Genomic DNA, 20,372 nt, shown 5'->3' with positions numbered 1-20,372 from the left:
ACAAAAATTGGAATAAAGTAAATGATAAAATGAAATGCCATAAAGCACAATACAAATACATGTTAACATGCTATTAACTAATACCCTGTAATATTAGAAATTTTACTGTGGAAGAAAGTAGGAAAATTGTTACATTTTCCTGCTTTTGTTACATTAGATTGTTTTCTGATTTTGTAAATATTTCACAGCTGGATGAGAATAAATGATTGTTAACTAGAAGATATAGGATTATCTGGCTAACTGTATTTCACTGTAGTAGCAAAGAAGTGCATTTTTAAATATATACTTTGTTTTCTTTGTGTATTTTTTAACAATCTTTTCCTTTTTTAGTGTTTCTCTTAAGGTGCTTTGGGTGGACCGCCTATAATAACAGTTCTGACAGGGCAGCAAATATGACTGTTTTTTTTCTTTTTCTTTTTTTAAGAAATGGCATCAGAGAAAAACTGCTCATCGCCTCACCACATGATGACAGCACCGCTAATGTGTGCACTTTGAAAATTCACTAACGCATGTATCGGCCCTGCTTGCGTTGACGTAGCTTCTGCTGAGATGCTGTTAAACGCGAATAAAGTGGGTCGTGGTATGAAAATACAAAAGCAACATTTAGCACAATATTTCCCCTCTCGACTGCACTGTGCTGAGCCTTGCAGCAGCAGCAGCACCCAGAAGTGAACAAAGCGACCCGGAAGCGGTGGTCCGACCGGAGGCAGAAAGAACATCAACCTTTTATATTATAGCTGTACTCGCAAGACAATATCTGCAATCAGGACACAAGGTATTTGTGCATGTCTTTACATGTTTCCGTTGCTGTGCATTTCTCTAATGAGCGGTAGCCTCTCGGTGCGTGCATTAGCACGAAAATGCAATTTCTCTGCTTTGATTCGTCCAAAAGTTACAGAATGTAGAAAAAAAGCAGCCCTTAAAAAAGTGAATTTTGCTTAAGATGGCACAGAGTCTGTCGGGAGATGAGGCGCTGTGCACCGGTTCCGATTTTGACCTTAACGAATCGCTACGGTTATTTTTAATCGGCACTGATGAATCAAGCTTGTCCGTTTCCGTGCTGTGTGTGTGTGTGTGTGTATGTGTGTGTGTTTTTTTCCTCCTTGCAGGGCATGGTTGTTGTAGGAAGTGTCAGTTTTTTTAAGAGGTGGGGAGGCCGGGCTATTCAAACCTGCAATTCGCCGTAAACAATCATTCATGCCTCCGACATGATAAACACACCTTTGTGTTGGTCTCCGGCCGCTTCTCATTCCAAACACCCGCCACACGACAACATGTTCATGCTCCTAAAAAATTTGGGGTCTGCAGAATATGGCGTCCCGCCTTATAAAAATAAGGCTGCCATTTTTGTTTCTCTTTTGTCTGGAAATGTTTTAAGAAAACTGTCTGAGAATGTGTCGAGTCGCACCGGGGAGGATCGATCCGGACAATCCTCCGTCGGTGCGAGTCCGGAGCTGCTCCCAGACAGCCGACACGTCCGAAAAAGTCAAAGAACTTCAAGTTTTGTTTTTTTCACGGCGGTTTTTGTGGAAAAATTACAAAAGCGACGTCCACTTATTTGCAGGAATTCAGACAAAAGGAGCAGAGGGGCATCAAGCCCGAGCTAAACGGCGCAGGATCATGCTGATGTGGGTTTTTGTTTTTGTTTTTTTTTTAGAAGTGAAGGCATATTGTAGGTGGCATTTAGATGGCAGAGCTGCGTGGATTTGTGTCACTTTTACTCTGTAGGCCTGATTTACACACATCGACTTCTAAGCGTGAGCTGACATCTAGCGAGTTTTTACACTGTTACATTAAAAAAAATCGTATTTACCTTTTTAATTAAACTTCTTTTTCAGCTATCTTAAAGCATTTATTTCATTTTATTTTTCAACAAAATAAGAGCCCTAGCTCTAAACTACTGTCTTCCACACTTTCCCCCTGCCTTTCAAAGCCTGTCTTAAAGGTGGGCAGATCGATTGATAGTATTGACACCAGCGCTGGTATTGGTATAGGATCGATACTAGAGCCACGTGATCGATACTTTATTTATAGCTTCTAAGTTTAGCATGTAGCCCACTGCATTGTGTGAAATAGTGGAAATTTTTTAAAGGAAAAAATATACATCCAGTATAAAAAATATCTGAACACTTTTGCATTAACTATTTATAGTTTGTAGTATATTTAAACAACAGAAATTGACCCAAAGTGGTTTAGATGATCATTGATGATGATTCACCTGCATAAGCCTTCTTTTATAGGGTAAAAGTATAGGTATCTGTACTGGCAATACCGGCCCTGTATTTACTTGGTATCGGATCAGTACCAAAATTTTTAATATCGCAGAGCACTTGCGGTCATGATCAGACTCAGGTCTTCTATATGAAACCGTTTCAAGGTCAGCTGTTACACATCTTAACTTAACATGAGGGTCATTCAATTGTCCCCACAGTTTTGTTTTGTTTTGTTTTTTCAAACAATCACAATAAACGAACAAAGTGAATTTATCCATCAAAAGCAGCAGATTTAGAAGCCACTCGTTTAATGCTTACTACATTTGTGCCTGTGGTGCAAACAGTCCGGAGAAGTAAATGCAGCAAATTCTCTGCAACTTTAACCGTCTAAACAGCTGATACGTGGCGTTAACTGAGTACCAGAAATGGTTCTCGACACCTTAAAGTGACATCAAAGTGGATGCAGAGCTATGTGGATGCGAATGTGATCAGCACAAGGCCTGAAAGAAAATTCAAGCATGACATATGAAACTAGCCACATGCAGCGTGTGGTTAAGGTGTCAGATTTTTCAGCTTCACAGTTTAAGCCTGCCTGTTTGTAAGCATTAACTTACTCTACGTGCAGTTTTAACAACAGTGCTCTGTAAGGGAGCACTTCATTATGTGCATCTTTGAAAAGCGACTAAAATAAATGTCACACACTTCAGGATGGCAGAGCCTCGGTTTAACAACCCATACTTCTGGCCGCCGCCTCCGTCCATGCCAGGCCAGGTAAGTCCGCTCAGCATGTAATTACTGTGATGTTTCCACCTTCCACTGCCATTTGTTTCCATGTGTGAATGTCTTTTCAGCCTTTCAGCACCAGTCCATCACTGTTACGCCTAGAACCGCTCGCAGTTTGTTCTCGCAGATAAGGGGGGTGCCTCAGACTCCTTGGAGTTCGTGGGTACACACGCAGTCCTAATTGATCTCAAGCAGGCCGGACCAAAGAAGCGCAAGTGCTTCCTGAAAACGTTTGCATTACAAACTAGATAGCAGCAGACCGACTAAATGTAGTCGGTCTGCTGCTGTTACAAAGGAATACTGCTGTTATAACTCAAAGTCAACAGTATGATGACTTCAGCCCCCCCCCCTAGCTTGGATGAAGTTGCTAGTTCAGACAACCACTTTTAGGACACAATCCATTCTTAACAACATTACAAACGCAGTGCTTTGTGCTGTAAAATACAGTGAATGTCCAGAATTGATGCTCCTCCTCCATGAGTGGGCTGGATTAAAGCGTTTGGTGGGCGTTACTTTAGCTCACCTCTGTCATAGGTAAAAACTAATCATGTGCTGATCAGTGTTTTCTGTCCTGCAATATGTTTTGATGGCATGAATGACATTCACACAAGGCGGCTGTTTTCTGTTGAGCATGACCCGTTAACCCTTTCAGCTGGATAACCTGGTCCTCATTAACAAGATCAAGGAGCAGCTGATGGCTGAGAAGATTAGACCCCTGCACCTGCCACCTACCTCCACCCATTCTCAGCAGCTGCTGGTTCCCACCTCGTCCCCGGACGGTAGCGCTCAGCACGGCATGCAGGTTCCAAAGCCTCAGCCGCAACAGGTTCCAGGCCACCACCCACAGCCGCAGGGCTCTGGACAGCCGGACATCGCCCTGCACGCTCGTCCCGCCTCCAGTTCTGGACCGGGTACGTTCTTCTGAAATAGTGTTAAATATGTCCAAGTGCTGCCAACTTGTCTCAAACTGGCATGGTGGCCTGGTGAGTTTAAGGTGATAATATACAGATTGTGAAGGTAGAGGCCAAATAAAAATCCATAATGAAAAGTGAGTGATGCCTGCACAGCTACTCCAAAACCCACAGTTGCAAATTTATCTTATTTACAGAAACGTGGAAACGGTTTAAAATGATACCCAGCCCTAGAGTAACCTTAATTAACATGAAGTTATTGATGTAATAATTGCTACAGATAGGCCTGGTTTTCTTAAATCAAAACATTTTTAATGTTATTCTCCAGTTTTGCAGGCTAATAGTTGATGTAATGAATTCGTAGACGTGGCGTAGAATCAGGCCTGCGCGGATTACGAGACATTTTACTGACTGACACACCATCACCTTATAAATTCCAGATGGAAATATGGATGACAAGTCAGCGGTGAAGGCCAAAGGATTATGGGAGGACTGGCAAATGAGACACCTTAGTGAGCAAACTGGCCGGGTCAACCATCGCTCAGGTACAGCCGTCACGCCATCTGTGAAGCTTGTAGGAGAAATGCAGCAAGGCAGCCAGCCTCTGGTGTGATAATATAAAGATAACTGTCATGGAAAATTGACACACACATGGTGTTTACTGTGCGGTACACTGGTATGGTTCTGTAGAGTGTGGTGTTGAATTAGTCATACCTGCTAATGCAGTTTTTGTTCCAACCTTCTCAGGTCTGGCCCCCTCATCTCGACCCGACAGCCACAGCACCTCAGACGCCCTGACCCCGACGACTCCGACCTCCAGCAGCCAGAACCGCTTGGGTGGCGCCCCCTCTGTGAACATCATCTCTGGACTGGCTAGTGGCCCTGGCATTGACCACATGAAGGCCGGAGGCCTGGCAGGACTGTTGGGCCCCCCGCCAAAGGCACCTCGGGGAAGAAAGAAGATCAAAGCCGAAAACACATCTGGTCCTCTGCTGGTGGTGCCCTACCCCATCCTGGCTGATCAAGGATGTGTCACCGTTGCACCCAAAGAGGGCAAAACCTACAGGTTGGATTCAGAAAGCTGCTCCTATTGTTTTCAGGGGTTTTTTCTGTGCTGATCTTGCAAAGTAAATTGACAGCTTTACGAGGTCTGCAAGCATTGATAGGTATTTTCCTGAGAGAACTTTGAGAATGAGAGAAGCGCTCTATACTGAGGCTTAATATGAGCACAGCTTTCACCTGAGTAGACAACAGGTTTACTAAAAAAAAGATCGGTCAAACATACTCCAAAGGACTGAACCCAAAAGAGTCTGAGCACTAGTTGCAATGAGGTAAAGCTAACGGATGGAAGATTTGAACTTGGGTTGACCCTCCCAGAACATCCAGGAGGATGAGTTGGTGTTGGGGAGGAGAGGAGGGTTTGTTTAATAGCAGGTCAGAAAGGCAAGGTGGAAAAAAACCTCCCATGATAGTTAAACAACAGAGACTGATGGTTGGAGAAAGCATGTAGAAAGATCACTGGACAAATGTAGCAATGCCGAAATTGCTAATAAATTGTCAGCTAATATTGACCTCTTCTTGCTACCTGGGAAAACTTTTGATATTTTTTCTTATTTTATGTTAGTTTATGATAACCAGGACTTTCCAGAGGCTGCAATGAAAGCCAGCTGACAGGTTCGGCAATTTCTCATTAGTGTTCAGATTTTAAGCTTTTATGACAAATAATTAAAAGTTCAATTTTTTTTATTGTGAGAAAAAACTAGAGATGGACCGATCCGATATTACGTATCGGTATCGGTCCGATACTGACCTAAATTACTGGATCGGATATCGGAGAAAAATAAAAAATGTAATCCGATCCATTAAATATCACGAAAGCACCTCACAAAACTTGCAACACGCCGTAACTCGCCTCAGAACGTCGGAGCAGTATGCATCACGTGATAGAGCAGCTGTGGCATGCAGGACCTGTCGGTGGTCTGGATAGCATTTGGAGCTTCGCTAGCAACCTGGCATTTCATCTCCGACAAAGTTATCCCCGAGAGAAGTAAAGCAAGTGTGTAAGTCCATCTGAATGTTTGTAAAGCATTCCCACGTTAAGCTTAACGAGCGACTGCCTCTGGCTCTCCGGCTGCTACTTCAATCGTGAAACTGCTAATGATCAGCTGATCGGCTTTTCTGTCGTGAGTCTCTCTTGTTTGTTTTTGGTCCACTTTGCGCCAGAAAGAGCAAACCAGCGGCTGAACAACAGCAGCACGTTTAAGCTTGATAAGCTGTTGTTACAATTTATTTAATATTACTTTCTACACCAGGATCTTTTTCTACGTAGCTGACGGCTGGTAACTGTGCAGGGGCGGATCTAGCAAAGTTTAGCCAGGGGGGCCGATAGGGCATTAACTGGGAAAAGGGGGCACAAAGACATACTTTTCTTTCTTATTCTCATTTAAAATGTCTAGCTTTTAATAAATAATTATCTGACACCCAAAGTTTTAATTTGATGTAAAATGAATAGAAGTCAATTACTGTATATAGTGACTATTAAGTCTAATATATATACCCTAGTAAGCTATAGTACATTTTCCTTTGGGAAGGTACCATCTGTGCAGTCTGCAATTTTGTTGAAGAAAGATGTTGAATCTATTTAATATTTCTTGAAAAATAATTGATTTCTGTGCATTTTTTTTCACACTGCATCAAATTAAGGTTGATTACGTTGATTAAGCATCATGAGGTGGAGCGTGAGGGGTGGTTCCCTATTTTTTATTTATTTATTTTTGTTGTTGCTGGGAGTTGGAACCCTATTAGTTAGGTTGCTTAATATTTACGCTAAGTACTCTTTAAAATACCAGAATAGGGAGGATGGTGTAGGTCTAAGTTTATTAGATTGATCAGTATTGCTGAACTATGAAATATTTTTTTTGTATACAGGTATAACAGAATAGCTTTAGTGTAGTTGTTGTTTTAAACTTGAGTATGAACTTGCAGACTTGCAAAATGCAGCAAGATATTTTAAAAAACAGTTTTGTTGATTAAAAAACACTATATCGGATTCATATCGGTATCGGCAGATATCCAAATTTATGATATCGGTATCGGTATCGGACATAAAAAAGTGGTATCGTGCCATCTCTAGAAAAAACCCCATTTAAGTCAGTCAGCTGGAAGTTTTAGATAATGAGGCTAGTGGCTCCATAGTGTAGTGGTTAACACACCCACCTCAAACACTCTTTTGGAGATTACATCATGGTTGTTCAGTGTAAATAAAATCAGCGAAATCAGATATGCAGAGGTACCTGCTGTGGGAATTCTTTGTGAATGAAGGAGCAGTCAAAAGTGGCTTTTTTCTTAAATTGTAAGGTTAGCAATGCTGGTGTTGTTGGATTTTTTAAAATCATGTGTTACTACTTAGTTAATCAACTATAGTTGATTTTCAGTTTTCGTTGCTACTTTTGACATAAAGTGTGATTAAGACTTGATGATTTTCTTAAATTATTGTTAAAATTATTAAAGTGGTCTGCGTACTGGGGTGGGGAAAAAACTGATGTTATGCTACGTTTTCTATTTAGTTGTAGGCAGGCGGATTTTAATCCCTCAAAATTGTTTTGATCTGATCTATTTTGTTTCTTCTTGTCCCCAAGATGCAAAGTCTGCCCACTTACCTTCTTAACCAAGTCAGAGATGCAGATTCATTCCAAGTCCCACACAGAGGCCAAACCGCACAAGTGTCCCCACTGCTCCAAGACGTTCGCCAACGCCTCTTACCTGTCCCAGCACTTGCGCATTCACCTGGGGATCAAACCCTACCACTGCTCCTACTGCGAGAACTCGTTCCGTCAGCTGTCACACCTGCAGCAGCATACCAGGTTGGTCAAACTGTGAACATGAAGCGTGAGAAATCAAGTTGATCTCAGCTGCCTCTGTGGCTCTACTGTTGCCCATTTCAAATCTGATTGGTGGTCACACATTACTAATATTTAATGTTTAGAATTTACCTGAATACCTGTCATCCCCTTTACAGCTATATCTGTTTTCTCCTTGCTGGAACTCTTTTTACGTTTCACATATAGACCACGACTGTGACTTATATGCAGTGAAAATCTGCTGCTTTGAATATACTTTGATGTTTCTTTGCAGGAGTTCTCTTGCAGTGGCGTCTGTCATAAAAACATTTTCCCGTCTGCTTCTCTTGCTGCAGAATCCACACCGGCGATAGGCCTTATAAATGCGCCCACCCTGGATGCGAAAAGGCTTTTACCCAGCTGTCTAATCTCCAGGTCAGTCAGAGATTCTTCTTGTGACCTGATCCTGATTAAAAGGTTCAGATGCAGAGCTGCAAATGTTCAAATTACGTGGACTTCTCTACAACCTCTGTCCGTGTTTTCTCTCCCCCACAGTCTCACCAGAGGCAGCACAATAAAGACAAGCCGTATAAATGTCCCAACTGCTACCGTGCCTACTCAGACTCTGCATCGTTGCAGATCCACTTGTCAGCGCATGCCATCAAAAACGCTAAGGCCTACTGCTGTAGCATGTGTGGCCGGGCTTACACCTCAGTAAGTAAACCACAAGCAAGTATTCACTATGTCAGGGTTTCCACACCTGTTTTTTGCATCAATGACATTTGATAATATTTTTTTCTCTCTTGGACTAGAAGTCGGTGTGTTTCCTGTTTGAGATATTTAACACCTTAGTGTGTCCTTGCTTCTGTTCAAATATTCAAAAAGGACTAAAAGAATATCTTTAAGCTATAGCTGAGGTCCGGAAGCATTATGTTTTCGCATTGTATGTCTGTCCCATCCTGATTAATATAAATATGTGTATTTCATCTACTCCTCAATGCACATCCCTCCAGTTTCCTCTAAACCTGTCCAAATAGGTCATTGGGCTGGCCGTTTCTGTGTGATCATTGTTTTTGATAACATAGTCTTATTTAACTTGTATTGTTCTTACCTTTACATAAGTCCATGGCAGTTTCACTTTTCACTTTAAATTCTTGTAAATGATAGCATTAACTAATGTCCCTCAAGCTGGATTATGCTTTGATTAGTTTTGTTTTAACACTAGGAACTGATGAGCCTCTAGGCATTCAAAAACGTCAGGAAAATGACTCAGCTGTGGACTGACAAAATACTTGGCCAAAATAAGGCTCAAAGATTACATTTTGGTGCTCAGAGGTCAAGGTCACAACCATAAATCATAAATTCATGGACTAATTCTGATAAAATTTAATTCACGTATAGGATACAATGATGACATATCCTTTTCTCTGAAAGCTCAAATGTAGGAACAAGTAAATTGACTGGTATATAGTGCTTTTCCACTCTTAGGGCACTCTTTACTACAGGTGTCATTCACCCAATCATATAGTGTTTTATTGTGTGCCTAAGCCCGTTGTCTAACATTAACATACTCACACGAATATATCAAGGGGAATTCAGGGTTCAGTGTCTTACCCAAGGATACTTTGACATTGACAAATTACTTCTTTTTTTTCTGTACAGCACTTTGGGCAAACTTTCTGTTTTTAAATGTGTTATATAAATAAATTGGATTTGGATGCAAATTGAAGGAGCCGGGGACTGAACCACAGACCTTCTGATTGGAAGATAACTTGCTCTACATCCTGACCAACAGCCGAGAGCTTGTGATTATATTTAGGAGCTTGGAAAGAAAATCGTCTGGACTTCTTTAAGTTGCTTGAAGATGTGTCACCTCTCATTCGAGAAACTTCTTCAGTTCTAAGAGTCAAATGGTGGAGAGTTCAAGTGAGCTCATTGTGAAACCTGGCCCCACCCTATCATGTGATTTCCTGAGGCCAGATTATATTTGAAGTTTGACTGGGTGTTGAAATGCAGGCACTGATCTTTGATATCCTTTACCAGCTATCTTAAGAGGATCTGGGCAAACATAAAGTTGTGGTCAGAAGTTTTCTTTTCCGGGGTGGAAGGATTGTGCAACATATATCTTTAATATCTTTTAAAATCAAGAATTTGTTGGTTTCCCAGTACAGACCTGTATTTTAGAAGAGAGCTTTATTAATCCATTGGGTAGGTCCCCTCAGGGAAATTATGGTTCCAGCAGCGCACAAGCTAACCTTAAATACAAATAAGAAAAAAATTTGTTTTAAGCGTAGTACAAAGATTTTCAGTAGGGTTGAGGTCAAGGCTTTGGGAAAACCATTCCAGAAGCTACTTTATCCATTCCAAAACCAGCTTTGATATATGTTTGGCATCATTGTCCTGTTTTTTCTTCATTATTCCATAGACTTTGTGCATTGTACAAGTACCAGTGGCAGCAAAACAACCCCAGAGCATGATGCTATCACCGCCATGCTTGACAGCTGGCACTCTGTTCTTAGGTTTAAAAGCCTCACCTTAACTCTTCCACACATTCTTCATGTCATTGTGCCCAGATAGTTCAATTGTTGTTTACCAGCTGCAAATTTTCATTGAGCTTGAAGGCATCAAGTTTAAAGAACGAGCTTCTCTGATTTGAGAGTGCCCGTTTGGGTCTTCTTCCAGACCTTGGCAAGGTAGGGACAGAGCCAAATTATTTGTACTTATGTACAGTTGTTTCAAATGATGATTCTGGACTGCATTTGGTTAGAATTGGCCCATTAAGCCTCTGGAATGGCGTTCCCAAAGACCTTACCTCAACCCTATTGAAAATCTGTGGACTATGCTGAAATGCTGGGTTTGTGCCAGGAAACCAACTCATTTAAATGAACTCTGAGTGTGCAAATATTCAGCCAGCATTATGCCAAAAGGATCTGGTCAAGGAGCAATTTTCCAAGGGAGATTTCATTAAATATTAGTGGGGGTGTGTGTATCCTTTTGACCACAAATGTCAATATCAACTTCAGCTGAACTAGTTGGAGTAGAGGCACTTTTAAAATTACTGTAGCAGTAATCTTTATGCCCTTTGTGTGTTTTCCTGTTCTTGTAGGAGACCTATCTTATGAAGCACATGTCCAAACACACGGTGGTGGAGCACCTGGTGAGTCACCAGTCGCCCCAGAGGACAGAGTCCCCCAGCATCCCCATACGCATCTCCCTCATCTGAGCTCCGCGAGCGTTCAGCATCAAGATTCAGAGTCAGCGTTCGGCTGGAGCTTGTGAGGCCCTGCACCCACGGCCATCTACATAAGGCTTACATTAGCATTATGACAGCTGACATGAGCATTCACTGTTAGATTTTGTAAGCAGACTTGCCTCCATCCGTCTCGACACAGGCCGTCTATCATAAAGGAGCACAGCGTTATTTTGTGAATGTAAAAATACAGCCAGATATTGTCCAGGGGATCGAGTGGCAAAGAATGTCTTGCGTCAGATTAAATAAGCACTTTCGTAAGCATCATGTAAACCGCCGGATGCATTGGCCATTAAAAAAATGTTTTAGTTGTCTTGTTTTTGTTTTTATTCTCTTCCATGAAATGGGTTTTCAAAACGTGCCAGATGATATTTGCCCGAATATTGAATTGAAAAAGCAGGGGGGAAAAAGAAAAAGTTTGCTGGGTGTATTCTGGAGACATCCAAAGATAATCTTAAAGCACTTTTAGGCCTTGTGGTTTTGGTCAAATTGTTTCAATCTCGTTGGATGGAAAATGCCAAATGGCATTACTCGTGGCAGCTAAGAGTACCGACTGTGTACAAAAAACAGTCTTTTTTTTTTTTTTTCAACTGTTGTTTTTTTTTTTTTTTTGTACAAACACAGGGTCATCAAAATTTAAAGAAAAGCAATCGGTAGATGACAATTGAAATATTTAATGATTGTATTAAGAAGTTGGATAATTGGCTCGTGGAGGCAAAGCAGAGCTCGATGGAAGGGAAGGAAGTTTTTTTTTTTTTTTGTAGTTATTATTTTCAAAAAATGTTCACTCCATATTTAACATTCACCTTTATGGCACCTTTATGATCATAACGTATGATCAAAAAACACTGCTTTTTTTCTGGTGTGTTTCTCGTTCCACTAGTTAGTGCCATATAATGAACTTCGGTGAGGTTTGAGGCGAAAGCAAATCTTGTAAAAGTGTTTGTCTGCTTTCCCTGCTCCATTAAGCTTTGACTTATACTTTCAAAGAATTAAAAGTATATGTTGCACATGTATCAGTGCCAGCTCTACTCTACTCAGCCCACTTTTTCAAAATATGCTTCAGCTTAAATTCATTTTTACTTGAGCAGTAAATTTTAAAGCTAACCATTGGACCAAATGTGAAGTTATTGTACAGCTACTCCAACCCAGTAACTTTTTTTAACCTCTAATAAGCTTTACCTACTTGGAATAAACTGCAGTATGATTCATATTCAATAGGCCTATTTTATGAGTTTACGCAGGGGTGGATCTTCTCCGTTTGTTTTTGTTTCTCTCTCTCTCTCTCTTTAATATTCTTTTTATTGTACACAGTATTGTTTGTTGTATTTTTACTGTACCTGTAACCTCTGAATGGTACTAATAGGGTACCCTGTATTCTTCAGGGCACTTCAGAAAAGGTGCTACGGCTAGAGGTTACATTTGAGATGGAACTGAGAATAATGTAAAATACATATACAGTATATAGTATGTTTTCAAAAGAATAAAAGCTTATTACTCAAGCCACTGGCCTGAAAACAGACATTTACGCCAACAACAGACCCTGCCTCTTCAACTTGCTCTCTCTCTTTTGAGATAATGGGAAAATGTACATGTTGCTGTACTGTAAAACATGTTACTCATTTATAGTACCTATTTTTAAGTTTTCATAAACATGTTTTCTTTGGGTTTTTGTAAAGGTTTATGTAAGAGCTTACTGTAATTATTTTAGTCTACCTGTATGTTATTAATATTCATGTTTTATATCAGTTATTTACATGTAAGCCTTAACTGTTTTACCATCCCATTTCCATTACTCTGTATTGTGTTCTGCAGTATTCAGTCGTGTAAAACATTTTTTTTTTTTCCTTCCGCATGGAGTTCCTGAGCTGTAATCTGTATAACTGTTTAACCCACGTTCTCTATGAAATGATATTGCGTAGATTTATTACACTTTTTCCTGTCTTGCATTGTGGTTTCATATACAGTTTCTAGACAACTAAATATGCACAGCCAAGACTGAGAAGTTAAACTAAGGTTATCAGTGTTTAAAAAAGGAAAAAAAAAAGGAAAAAAAGCTTTGTATCTTTACCTTGTTTAATAAACAGACTGTTATAAATCAATCACAGATTCTGTGATTTATTTTTTTTAAGATTCAAGATCCTTTATTTGTCACATGCATAGTTATACGAGTACAACACACAGTGAGCTGTGTCCTGACACACTCCTCGACTGTGCAAAAAGAGAGAGAACATTATGTACATTAAGTGAATTAAATAAAATAAAACAATCTGGAAATTTTTAAATTGAAAATCTGAAAATGTACATTGTGTGAGTGGGTGTTAAAGTGTCTAGTGCTGTAGTGAAGCTGAGAAGAATGAGGCTAGGTTGTGTCGCTTATGGATGCTGTGCCTGAGGATAGAAGCTCCTCTCGAGCGTCTCTGTTTTTGCCCGGATGGTGCGAAACCTGCCTGATTGCAGAAGTTGGAATAGTTTGTTGCCGGGACAGGACGGGTCCTCCAATATCTGAGCTGCTCTAAACCAGCATCTCCTGGTGTAGATGTCCTGTAGGGAGGGGAGAGCAGCCCTGCAGCAGCGTTCTGCCATGCCTATCACTCTCTGAAGAGCTTTTTGATCCTTAACACAACTGTTCCCGTACCAGGATGCGATGTTCTGTGTAAGGATGCTCTCCACAGCGCCTGCATAGAAAGTCTTGAGGATCACTGGAGAGACCCGGAACTTCCTCAGTTGTCGGAGGTGGTACAGGCCGTGCCTAGCCCTTTTTGGACTGGACCTGAATGTGGGCAGACAATGTCAGGTCTGAGGAGAAGGACCACATCCTCTCCACTGGATAAAAAGTGCCTGCTTTGAAAAGTGACATAAAGGTAATAAAACACACATCATCATTTCTTTAGTTGTTACTTATGCAAAATATGTATTTATTGCCATCTCAAAGTGCTAAGGCACAAGAGCACTGCTAGGGTTAACTTGAACCACTACTGCGTTACTGCTTTCATCTTCATTCCACAAATGTAAACACAAGCAAAACTTCTTATAAAGTGCTCGGTTTAAACTAGCATTACTCAAATATTCCTCAAAAAAAAACATTCACATCATCACTGTGAAATTCACAATGCATGTATAAACAGTAGCTGCAGTTCAAAGAAAAGCCTGCTAATACATACAACATAGGCACCACCCTGGGCACAACTGTAGTGGAATCTCCCTTTCATTATTACTCTTTTTCTTTTTATCGAGAATCATTATGCAGTCATAAAAGAAAAAATGTTTTCACACAATTTAGTAGTGTGTAGTAGCAGCAGCAATAACATGACATAATGGTTTTCTGTATGACGTTATCTGTGTCTAAGATCATTCTGGGGGAATTTCACCCCACTCTTTGCAGCAATGCTTCAGTTCATTGAGGTTTCGTGACGCCAAGCTGAGGTCAGAGGTGAAAGAGCAGACAACAGTAACTCAAAGAATCCACTTGTTACAACCAAGGTATGCAGAAGAGCATCTCTGAATGCACAACGAACCTTGAAGCACATTGGCTACAGCTGCAGAAGACCACACTGGGTGACACTCCTGTCAGCTAAGAATAGGAAACAGGCTGCAATTCACACGGGCTCGCCAAACTCAAGGATCATGTGAAAACGAAAGTCTTCGCATGACTCAGTAGCTTGTAGTACTACCTTTAGCAGCAATATCTTGAAGTAATCGTTTTATGTATTGCTTTATCAGTCGTTCACATCATTGTGGGGGAATTCTGGCACACTTTTCTTTGCAGTGTTGCTTCAGTTCATTGAGGTTTGTGGGTATTTAGTTTTGCAAAACTTTCTTAAGGTCACACCACTGGGGCATTGCAACACAATAATTCTTTTCTTTTTCGGCAACCGTGTTGTCAATTTGTGGGCGTGCTTGCATCATTGTCACCTTACAGACTATCTGCAAGGTTCCCAGGTCTGGTGACTGCAACATCAAAGCCCAAATCCTCACTCCTCCACCACCGTGCTTAACAGTTGGTACGAGGTGTTTGTGCTGATGGCGTGCTTGGTTTTCCCCAAACTTTGGGCTGTGCATTATGTCCCCACTTTAGTCTAATCTCGCCAAAGGACATAGTTCAAAAAGTCCAAACGTGGTTCAGATGCAACACTGCAAACCTAAGCCCTGCTGCCATGTTCTTTTTAAGAGGTCAGACACTTTCCACTCTTCCAAACGAGCCATACTTGTTCAGTCTTCTTCTAATCGTGCTCTCACGAAGTGGAGGTCAGTAGAGTCTCAGATGTAGCTCTTGGGTTTTTGGGGTTTTTTTGCTAATTCATGATATAGTCTGACCTTGCAGTGAATTTGCTGCTACTTCCACTTGAATGTTTCCACAGCTGAATAATGTCTGTCACCGTAGAGTGATGGACTTCAGTTCCACTGTTGCCTCTCTAAAACATAGCAACAGTTGCTTTGTACATCGTTGCATAGAACAAAACTCTGTTTTCAAACCAAGTTCATTGTTTTCTTAACAATAAAAGAACGTTACACAATGCAGGCCAAATACTTAACCAGTATAATATAAATCATAACTGGTTTAATGTAAGCGGCCCTGTTCTGACTGTTGAGCTATGGCTCATAGCACAACATCGCCACCTACTGCTTTGGGGATGAAAGTTCAGCAATGGGTGACAGCAGAGGAGAGTGCTCACTTAGTGTCGTGTTAAAAGCATTGCCATCCAAAGAATCTGCCAAAACCAAAGCCTAAAAAAACGTTGATGATGATTAGCTAGTCCAAACGTCATCAACAGAACAGGGAGAGCAAATCAAAAAGGGCTGATCATAACATTCACAGGAAAAATAAACTGGATGGTCATGCTCCTTGATTAATCCACTTTTATTTAGAGCCCCGAGGACAGCTCTAAAAGCCATTGTTAGGCCAGCAACCCTCCAGACTTTCCTGCAGCAGTAAAAATTTATTTTACTCCAAATTTATACAAATCTGTTGGGGAAAATAGGTCTTTGTTATAACTTCCACAAACTGCAGGCCTGGGGAAATGCTGGAATTTGTTTAGGTGCAACCTTTCAATCCTGTGTTGCTATGTTTTGTTTTAGGGTTTTTTAGAGAGAAGAAACTTTTCTCTTGGCAGCGCTTTTAAACTTCCAAACAAACCGCCATACTTGTTCAGTCTTTTTCTAATTGTGCTGTCATGAACTTGTAGAGTTTCAGATGTAGCTCTTGGGTTTTGTGGAATTTCCCTAAGCATTGCATGGTTTGACCTTGGCGTGAATTTTGCTGGAATGTCCACTCCTGAGAATATTGTGGCATTGTGTTAACATCGTGTGCATGCAGCTAAATGCTGCCAGAACTTCAGCTTTTATAGAGCTATCATAGTTGTTCATGGATCTCTTAAATCAAGTGCATTTGATAGGCAACACCTGGCCCTACTTATCAACATCTGGACTGGGTCACAGTCAGATCCACTGCCATTACAATTGGGAGACAACCTGCTCTCCCACCTGAGCCCCACGGTAAATTAATAAGGCCCCACTCACCCAGGCGATGGATAAGTCTATATGCCCAGCCTGGCTGACAATGGTTACCAGAGGGCAGTTGCAAGTTGAAATTGGTCACAAAGAGGTATCCGTAAAATCTCCTTGACATTACTTTGGTCGCTAGCAGATTGCTGCAGTCGCCCAAATTTTGCACAGAAGACGATAACTTGTCTACAAACACTCTGCAACAACTCTGCTCTCTCCCTGTGAAACTTTGGAGAGGGACACCACTTGCCTTCAAATTAAAAATGTCACCTTTTGAAAAGTGTTGGCTGATGGGCTGAGGCACTACTTTTTCTTTGAAGCTGAACAGTCTCTGTTTTGTTGGCTGTTTTGTGTTTTATGGCTTTAAAAATGTACTGAATAGTTATGTGGTTATATACCACAGGCTATCATATATGTGTGCAAAATTAAAATGTTTGTAAAACATTAATCACTCAGAGACATCCTTACTTAAAAACTAGATTCGAATGTCTAAAAACTTATCCTGTCACACTTAATTGTTTTTCTATTACTTTTGTGTAGTATGAATGTAGAAAAAGATGTCAAACTTAAGAAAATATAGTTTAAAGTTCAAAACAAAACTGATCCCTTCCTTCACATTTTCCAGACTCATGCCGTGGGCTGGATTGGAGTCAGTTTTGGCTCCCGTGGCCTTATGTTTGACACCCTTGCTCTAAACAGTCTTTTCATATTAATATAAGTGCCTGAACAGTCTATGCCATTTGTTTTATCGCGCCCACGTTTTCTATGTGCGACAAGCGCAGTCTCTACTGGCTATGTTGCAGCTGAGTGTTTATTTTTCATGTCTACACCAACATGAATGAGTGAGGTAGGGCAGCACGTACACCGGAGAGCACTTTAAGTGGTCTGTTTACTGAAAAAATCTTTTCATGTGGTTTTATGTGTCTCCACTGCATATAGGCGGGTCTCACTTGAGACTTTTTTTGGATGGTGACGAGTCAGGGCAAAAGGGAGCTCTGTGCTGAAGAGAGGAAATAGGCGTTCACCCTGGAAACTTTGGGAGTAAGTGACCAAAATAAAGGGGGTGTGGCTAAGCGAGAAAAGAGTGGACCACCAAGAGGGGCTACTATAGTGTAGAGCGGGGAAGCTGCTGCTAAGCTGCTGAGATCTAGTTCAAGTGAATAAGCCTCATCCAGGGTAAGTAGAGCTTTCTTTGAATTTTGATGCAACTTCTCTAAATATCTTGTTAAATCATGTAATTTAACAAGGTACAAACAACATAACATTTCATCACATTTAACAATTTGTAGACCACGTCAGTTATCAGCCTGGCTAAAGGCAGTGATTGTATCACATGCTGTGTTACTGTAATGCCTGTATTTAAGTTTTCTCGCACAAAAATGATCGTTTTCAGTTGATTATTTCTTTGCACTTGAATGCGATGGGTGAACTCAAGCGTAATGACATAATTTGAGAGTAATCGTGACTCCACCGCCCCTCCAAATTGTCCTTTCCTTCAGATAAAGATCTTTACAGGCAATTTTTCCTGTTTCTTCTTTTCCTGTAAGCCTCCTTCTTCCTCCTCCTCTGCTTTTTGTCTCCTTGAATTTCTATTTATTATGAAATTAAAAGAACTCTAAACTATTAGCTGCTATGACAGCCAGTTTAGCAGTTTGGTACACTAAAGTACAATGTCAAATCTTTTTTCCCCTCAGACTGATTTACTCCAAGTTTACAAGTAGATTTGGATTCAATCCGCGTTTAAATGTGGATTAATTACAGACCATTAACCCTTTCATGATGAAAGAAACCTTCAGAGGAGCAGAGAGGTTAACTGAGTAATTATTTTGGCGCCATTTAGATTTCACTGGGTCCACACAGGTTATTTTGCTGTAGTAGGCTGTAAACACACACATGCCCAGTCAAAGAGAAGTTTTAGAAATCACTTCTCTGTGGTCTTATGTAATACAGAGAAAACTCTGTTCAGCTCCTCAGATTTTTCCATTTAAAGTTTCAAAAACAGGAAAGGTGCCCAACACTGGCTTTCACTGTGGAACCAACAAACACATTAAAAGCTTCACACACAATTTCCTTTACTGCGCCGGATGCCAATGGCTCAGGAAACCTAAAAAAATGTTGCGTTTGATTTTGGCAGGTAATTAAAAATGCCGTACCTGCTGATGTTTGTCACCCTGCTGCATCTCATCACTCTGGCAATCCTGATTATTGCAACCATGGAGAAGGTAACAGTCAACTTTAGGAAGTGGTGAGTGTTTATTTTTCGTATGTGTGAAATAGCTGACTCTGTGTGTAATGTCTGATCTCTTTTTTAAGTCTTGGTGGGTGTGGGAAGGGATGGAAACCTCAGACCTATGGCACAGCTGCAGGTATGACAACTCCACAGAAAGCTGGCTGTGTTCACCCAACACTGAAACTCGTAAGTTTTTGTTCCAGATTGTATATTGCTGTAAAATGAAATAGCTCTCCATCGAAGGTAAAAATATGACTCAGGGAATGGTTTACTTCTTCAGAATGGCTCCAGGCAGTGCAGGTCTTAATGGTTCTCTCAGTGGTCTTCTCATCGGTCTCCTTCCTGGTGTTCCTGGGTCTGCTGTTCACCATGTCTAGGGGCGGTCTCTTCTACTTCACCGGATTGTGTCAAATCTTTGCAGGTAACAGTGGAGTGAAGTAGCTTGCAAAATATAGTGCCACTGTGTGATCAGGGCATTTGAAAACTATGACAAATTAAAGAGTGCTTATTATTATGCTACTCAAGCCTATTACAATAACTAACTTGTGGAAAGGTATCAGGTAGATTAATGCTGAAGTTTGTTTTTTTGTAATCATATGACTTATACTATTAAAATAATAATATTAATGGTAATAATATATCCATCTATTTTATGACACTTATCTGGAAAGCAGGGGTGGGAGTCTAAGCAGAGATCCCCAGACCTCCCTCTCCTCTGTCACTTACAATATGTGCATTTATTTTTTTTAAACATGTCACCTGAAATATTTGAGATCACCTCTGTTTTTAAATGTCTTCTTTGAGGCAGTAACCGCTACTCCTGATAAAATATGAATGGCATGGATCTGTGTTGGTCATCCAAAGTATATGCTGTTGTTGCTCCCACTATACTTTATGTGACCTAATTAGTAGGTACTAACACTACAAACGTTTCTACTATCTGACCCATTAACCAATTATTATTGTGTGTATGTTTTTTTTGTGTATGTGTTTTAGGCCTGACAGCCTTTTCTGCAGCGCTCATCTACGCAATACACAACAAGGAAATCCTTGAAAAAAAGCTGACAGGACACTTTGGCTACTGCTTCATCCTGGCTTGGGTGTGTGTCCCATTGTTGCTGTGTAGCGGCGTCTTATACATCCATCTGCGCAAGAAGTAGTGATCTAAAAAAAGGAACACAATGTCAACCCCACCTATTGTTGGAAAGAGGCACGTGCCTATGTTATGTTTCTTAAAATGTTGCTGTTTTTATTTGTATAGACATGTATGCTGAGAGGAAAAAAAACTTTTAAAAGGTTTAATGCTTGCCTATTTTGAGACATTTTCACTGCAAATAGTATTTTGTTATTCACTTACTGTTCACTGTCATGTGCTAACCACATAAAGTAATCCATAAGTAAGTGACACTGGCCTTATTAAGAGGCATTTGAATTTATTTTAATTTGCCTATTCCCCTAATATTTTTTTATGTATGTATGTATATATATATATATATATATATATATATATATATATATATATATATATATATATATATATATATATATATTCTTAATATATATTCTTAATAAATATCAGACAAAACCACAAAGCTTTAAGTCTCTTTTATGTTTTCAAACCAGCTTTACATCAGGGAGGGA

General features: G+C 40.4%; 2 protein-coding genes across 5 annotated transcripts; both read left to right on the top strand.

Annotated features, from left to right (window-relative positions):
* Window positions 1-638: 638 nt before the first annotated feature.
* Window positions 639-11,309, top strand: znf362b (zinc finger protein 362b). 4 transcript variants are annotated; one of them, XM_026154203.2, is made up of 9 exons: window positions 639-775; window positions 2,921-2,984; window positions 3,676-3,907; window positions 4,348-4,452; window positions 4,655-4,973; window positions 7,546-7,770; window positions 8,103-8,181; window positions 8,302-8,460; window positions 10,853-11,309. In XM_026154203.2, exons 2-9 carry the CDS (start codon window positions 2,922-2,924, stop codon window positions 10,967-10,969), a joined length of 1,299 nt encoding a protein of 432 aa, XP_026009988.1. In that variant the 5' UTR covers window positions 639-775; window position 2,921; the 3' UTR covers window positions 10,970-11,309. The 4 variants fall into 4 exon arrangements, with proteins under 4 accessions (XP_026009988.1, XP_026009987.1, XP_080151806.1 ...); XM_026154202.2 differs by having other exon boundaries at window positions 3,649-3,907; XM_080295680.1 differs by lacking the exon at window positions 639-775 and adding an exon at window positions 1,300-1,628 and having other exon boundaries at window positions 3,649-3,907.
* Window positions 11,310-17,541: 6,232 nt separating this feature from the next.
* On the top strand, window positions 17,542-20,076 carry emp3b (epithelial membrane protein 3b (MAM blood group)). Its single transcript, XM_026154401.2, has 5 exons — window positions 17,542-17,677; window positions 18,636-18,723; window positions 18,815-18,917; window positions 19,012-19,152; window positions 19,728-20,076. Exons 2-5 carry the CDS (start codon window positions 18,646-18,648, stop codon window positions 19,889-19,891), a joined length of 486 nt encoding a protein of 161 aa, XP_026010186.1. The 5' UTR covers window positions 17,542-17,677; window positions 18,636-18,645; the 3' UTR covers window positions 19,892-20,076.
* The last annotated feature ends 296 nt before the right edge of the window (window positions 20,077-20,372 follow it).

This window comes from Astatotilapia calliptera, chromosome 20 (genome assembly GCF_964374335.1).
Source record: "Astatotilapia calliptera chromosome 20, fAstCal68.1, whole genome shotgun sequence".
Taxonomy (NCBI): Eukaryota; Metazoa; Chordata; class Actinopteri; order Cichliformes; family Cichlidae; genus Astatotilapia; species Astatotilapia calliptera.
Note: the sequence above shows the minus strand (reverse complement) of the source record. Positions and strands in the feature narration are given on the sequence as shown.

Bases quoted from the DNA above. Each gene is read 5' to 3' on its own strand.
- emp3b (XM_026154401.2), top strand. From the start codon at position 18,646: ATGCCGTACCTGCTGATGTTTGTCACCCTGCTGCATCTCATCACTCTG. The intron at 18,918-19,011 runs GTAAGTTTTTGT...TTACTTCTTCAG, and splicing joins TTCACCCAACACTGAAACTC to AATGGCTCCAGGCAGTGCAG. The intron at 19,153-19,727 runs GTAACAGTGGAG...TATGTGTTTTAG, and splicing joins ATTGTGTCAAATCTTTGCAG to GCCTGACAGCCTTTTCTGCA.
- znf362b (XM_080295680.1), top strand. From the start codon at position 1,393: ATGTGTCGAGTCGCACCGGGGAGGATCGATCCGGACAATCCTCCGTCG. The intron at 3,908-4,347 runs GTACGTTCTTCT...TATAAATTCCAG, and splicing joins CGCCTCCAGTTCTGGACCGG to ATGGAAATATGGATGACAAG. The intron at 4,974-7,545 runs GTTGGATTCAGA...CTTGTCCCCAAG, and splicing joins AAAGAGGGCAAAACCTACAG to ATGCAAAGTCTGCCCACTTA.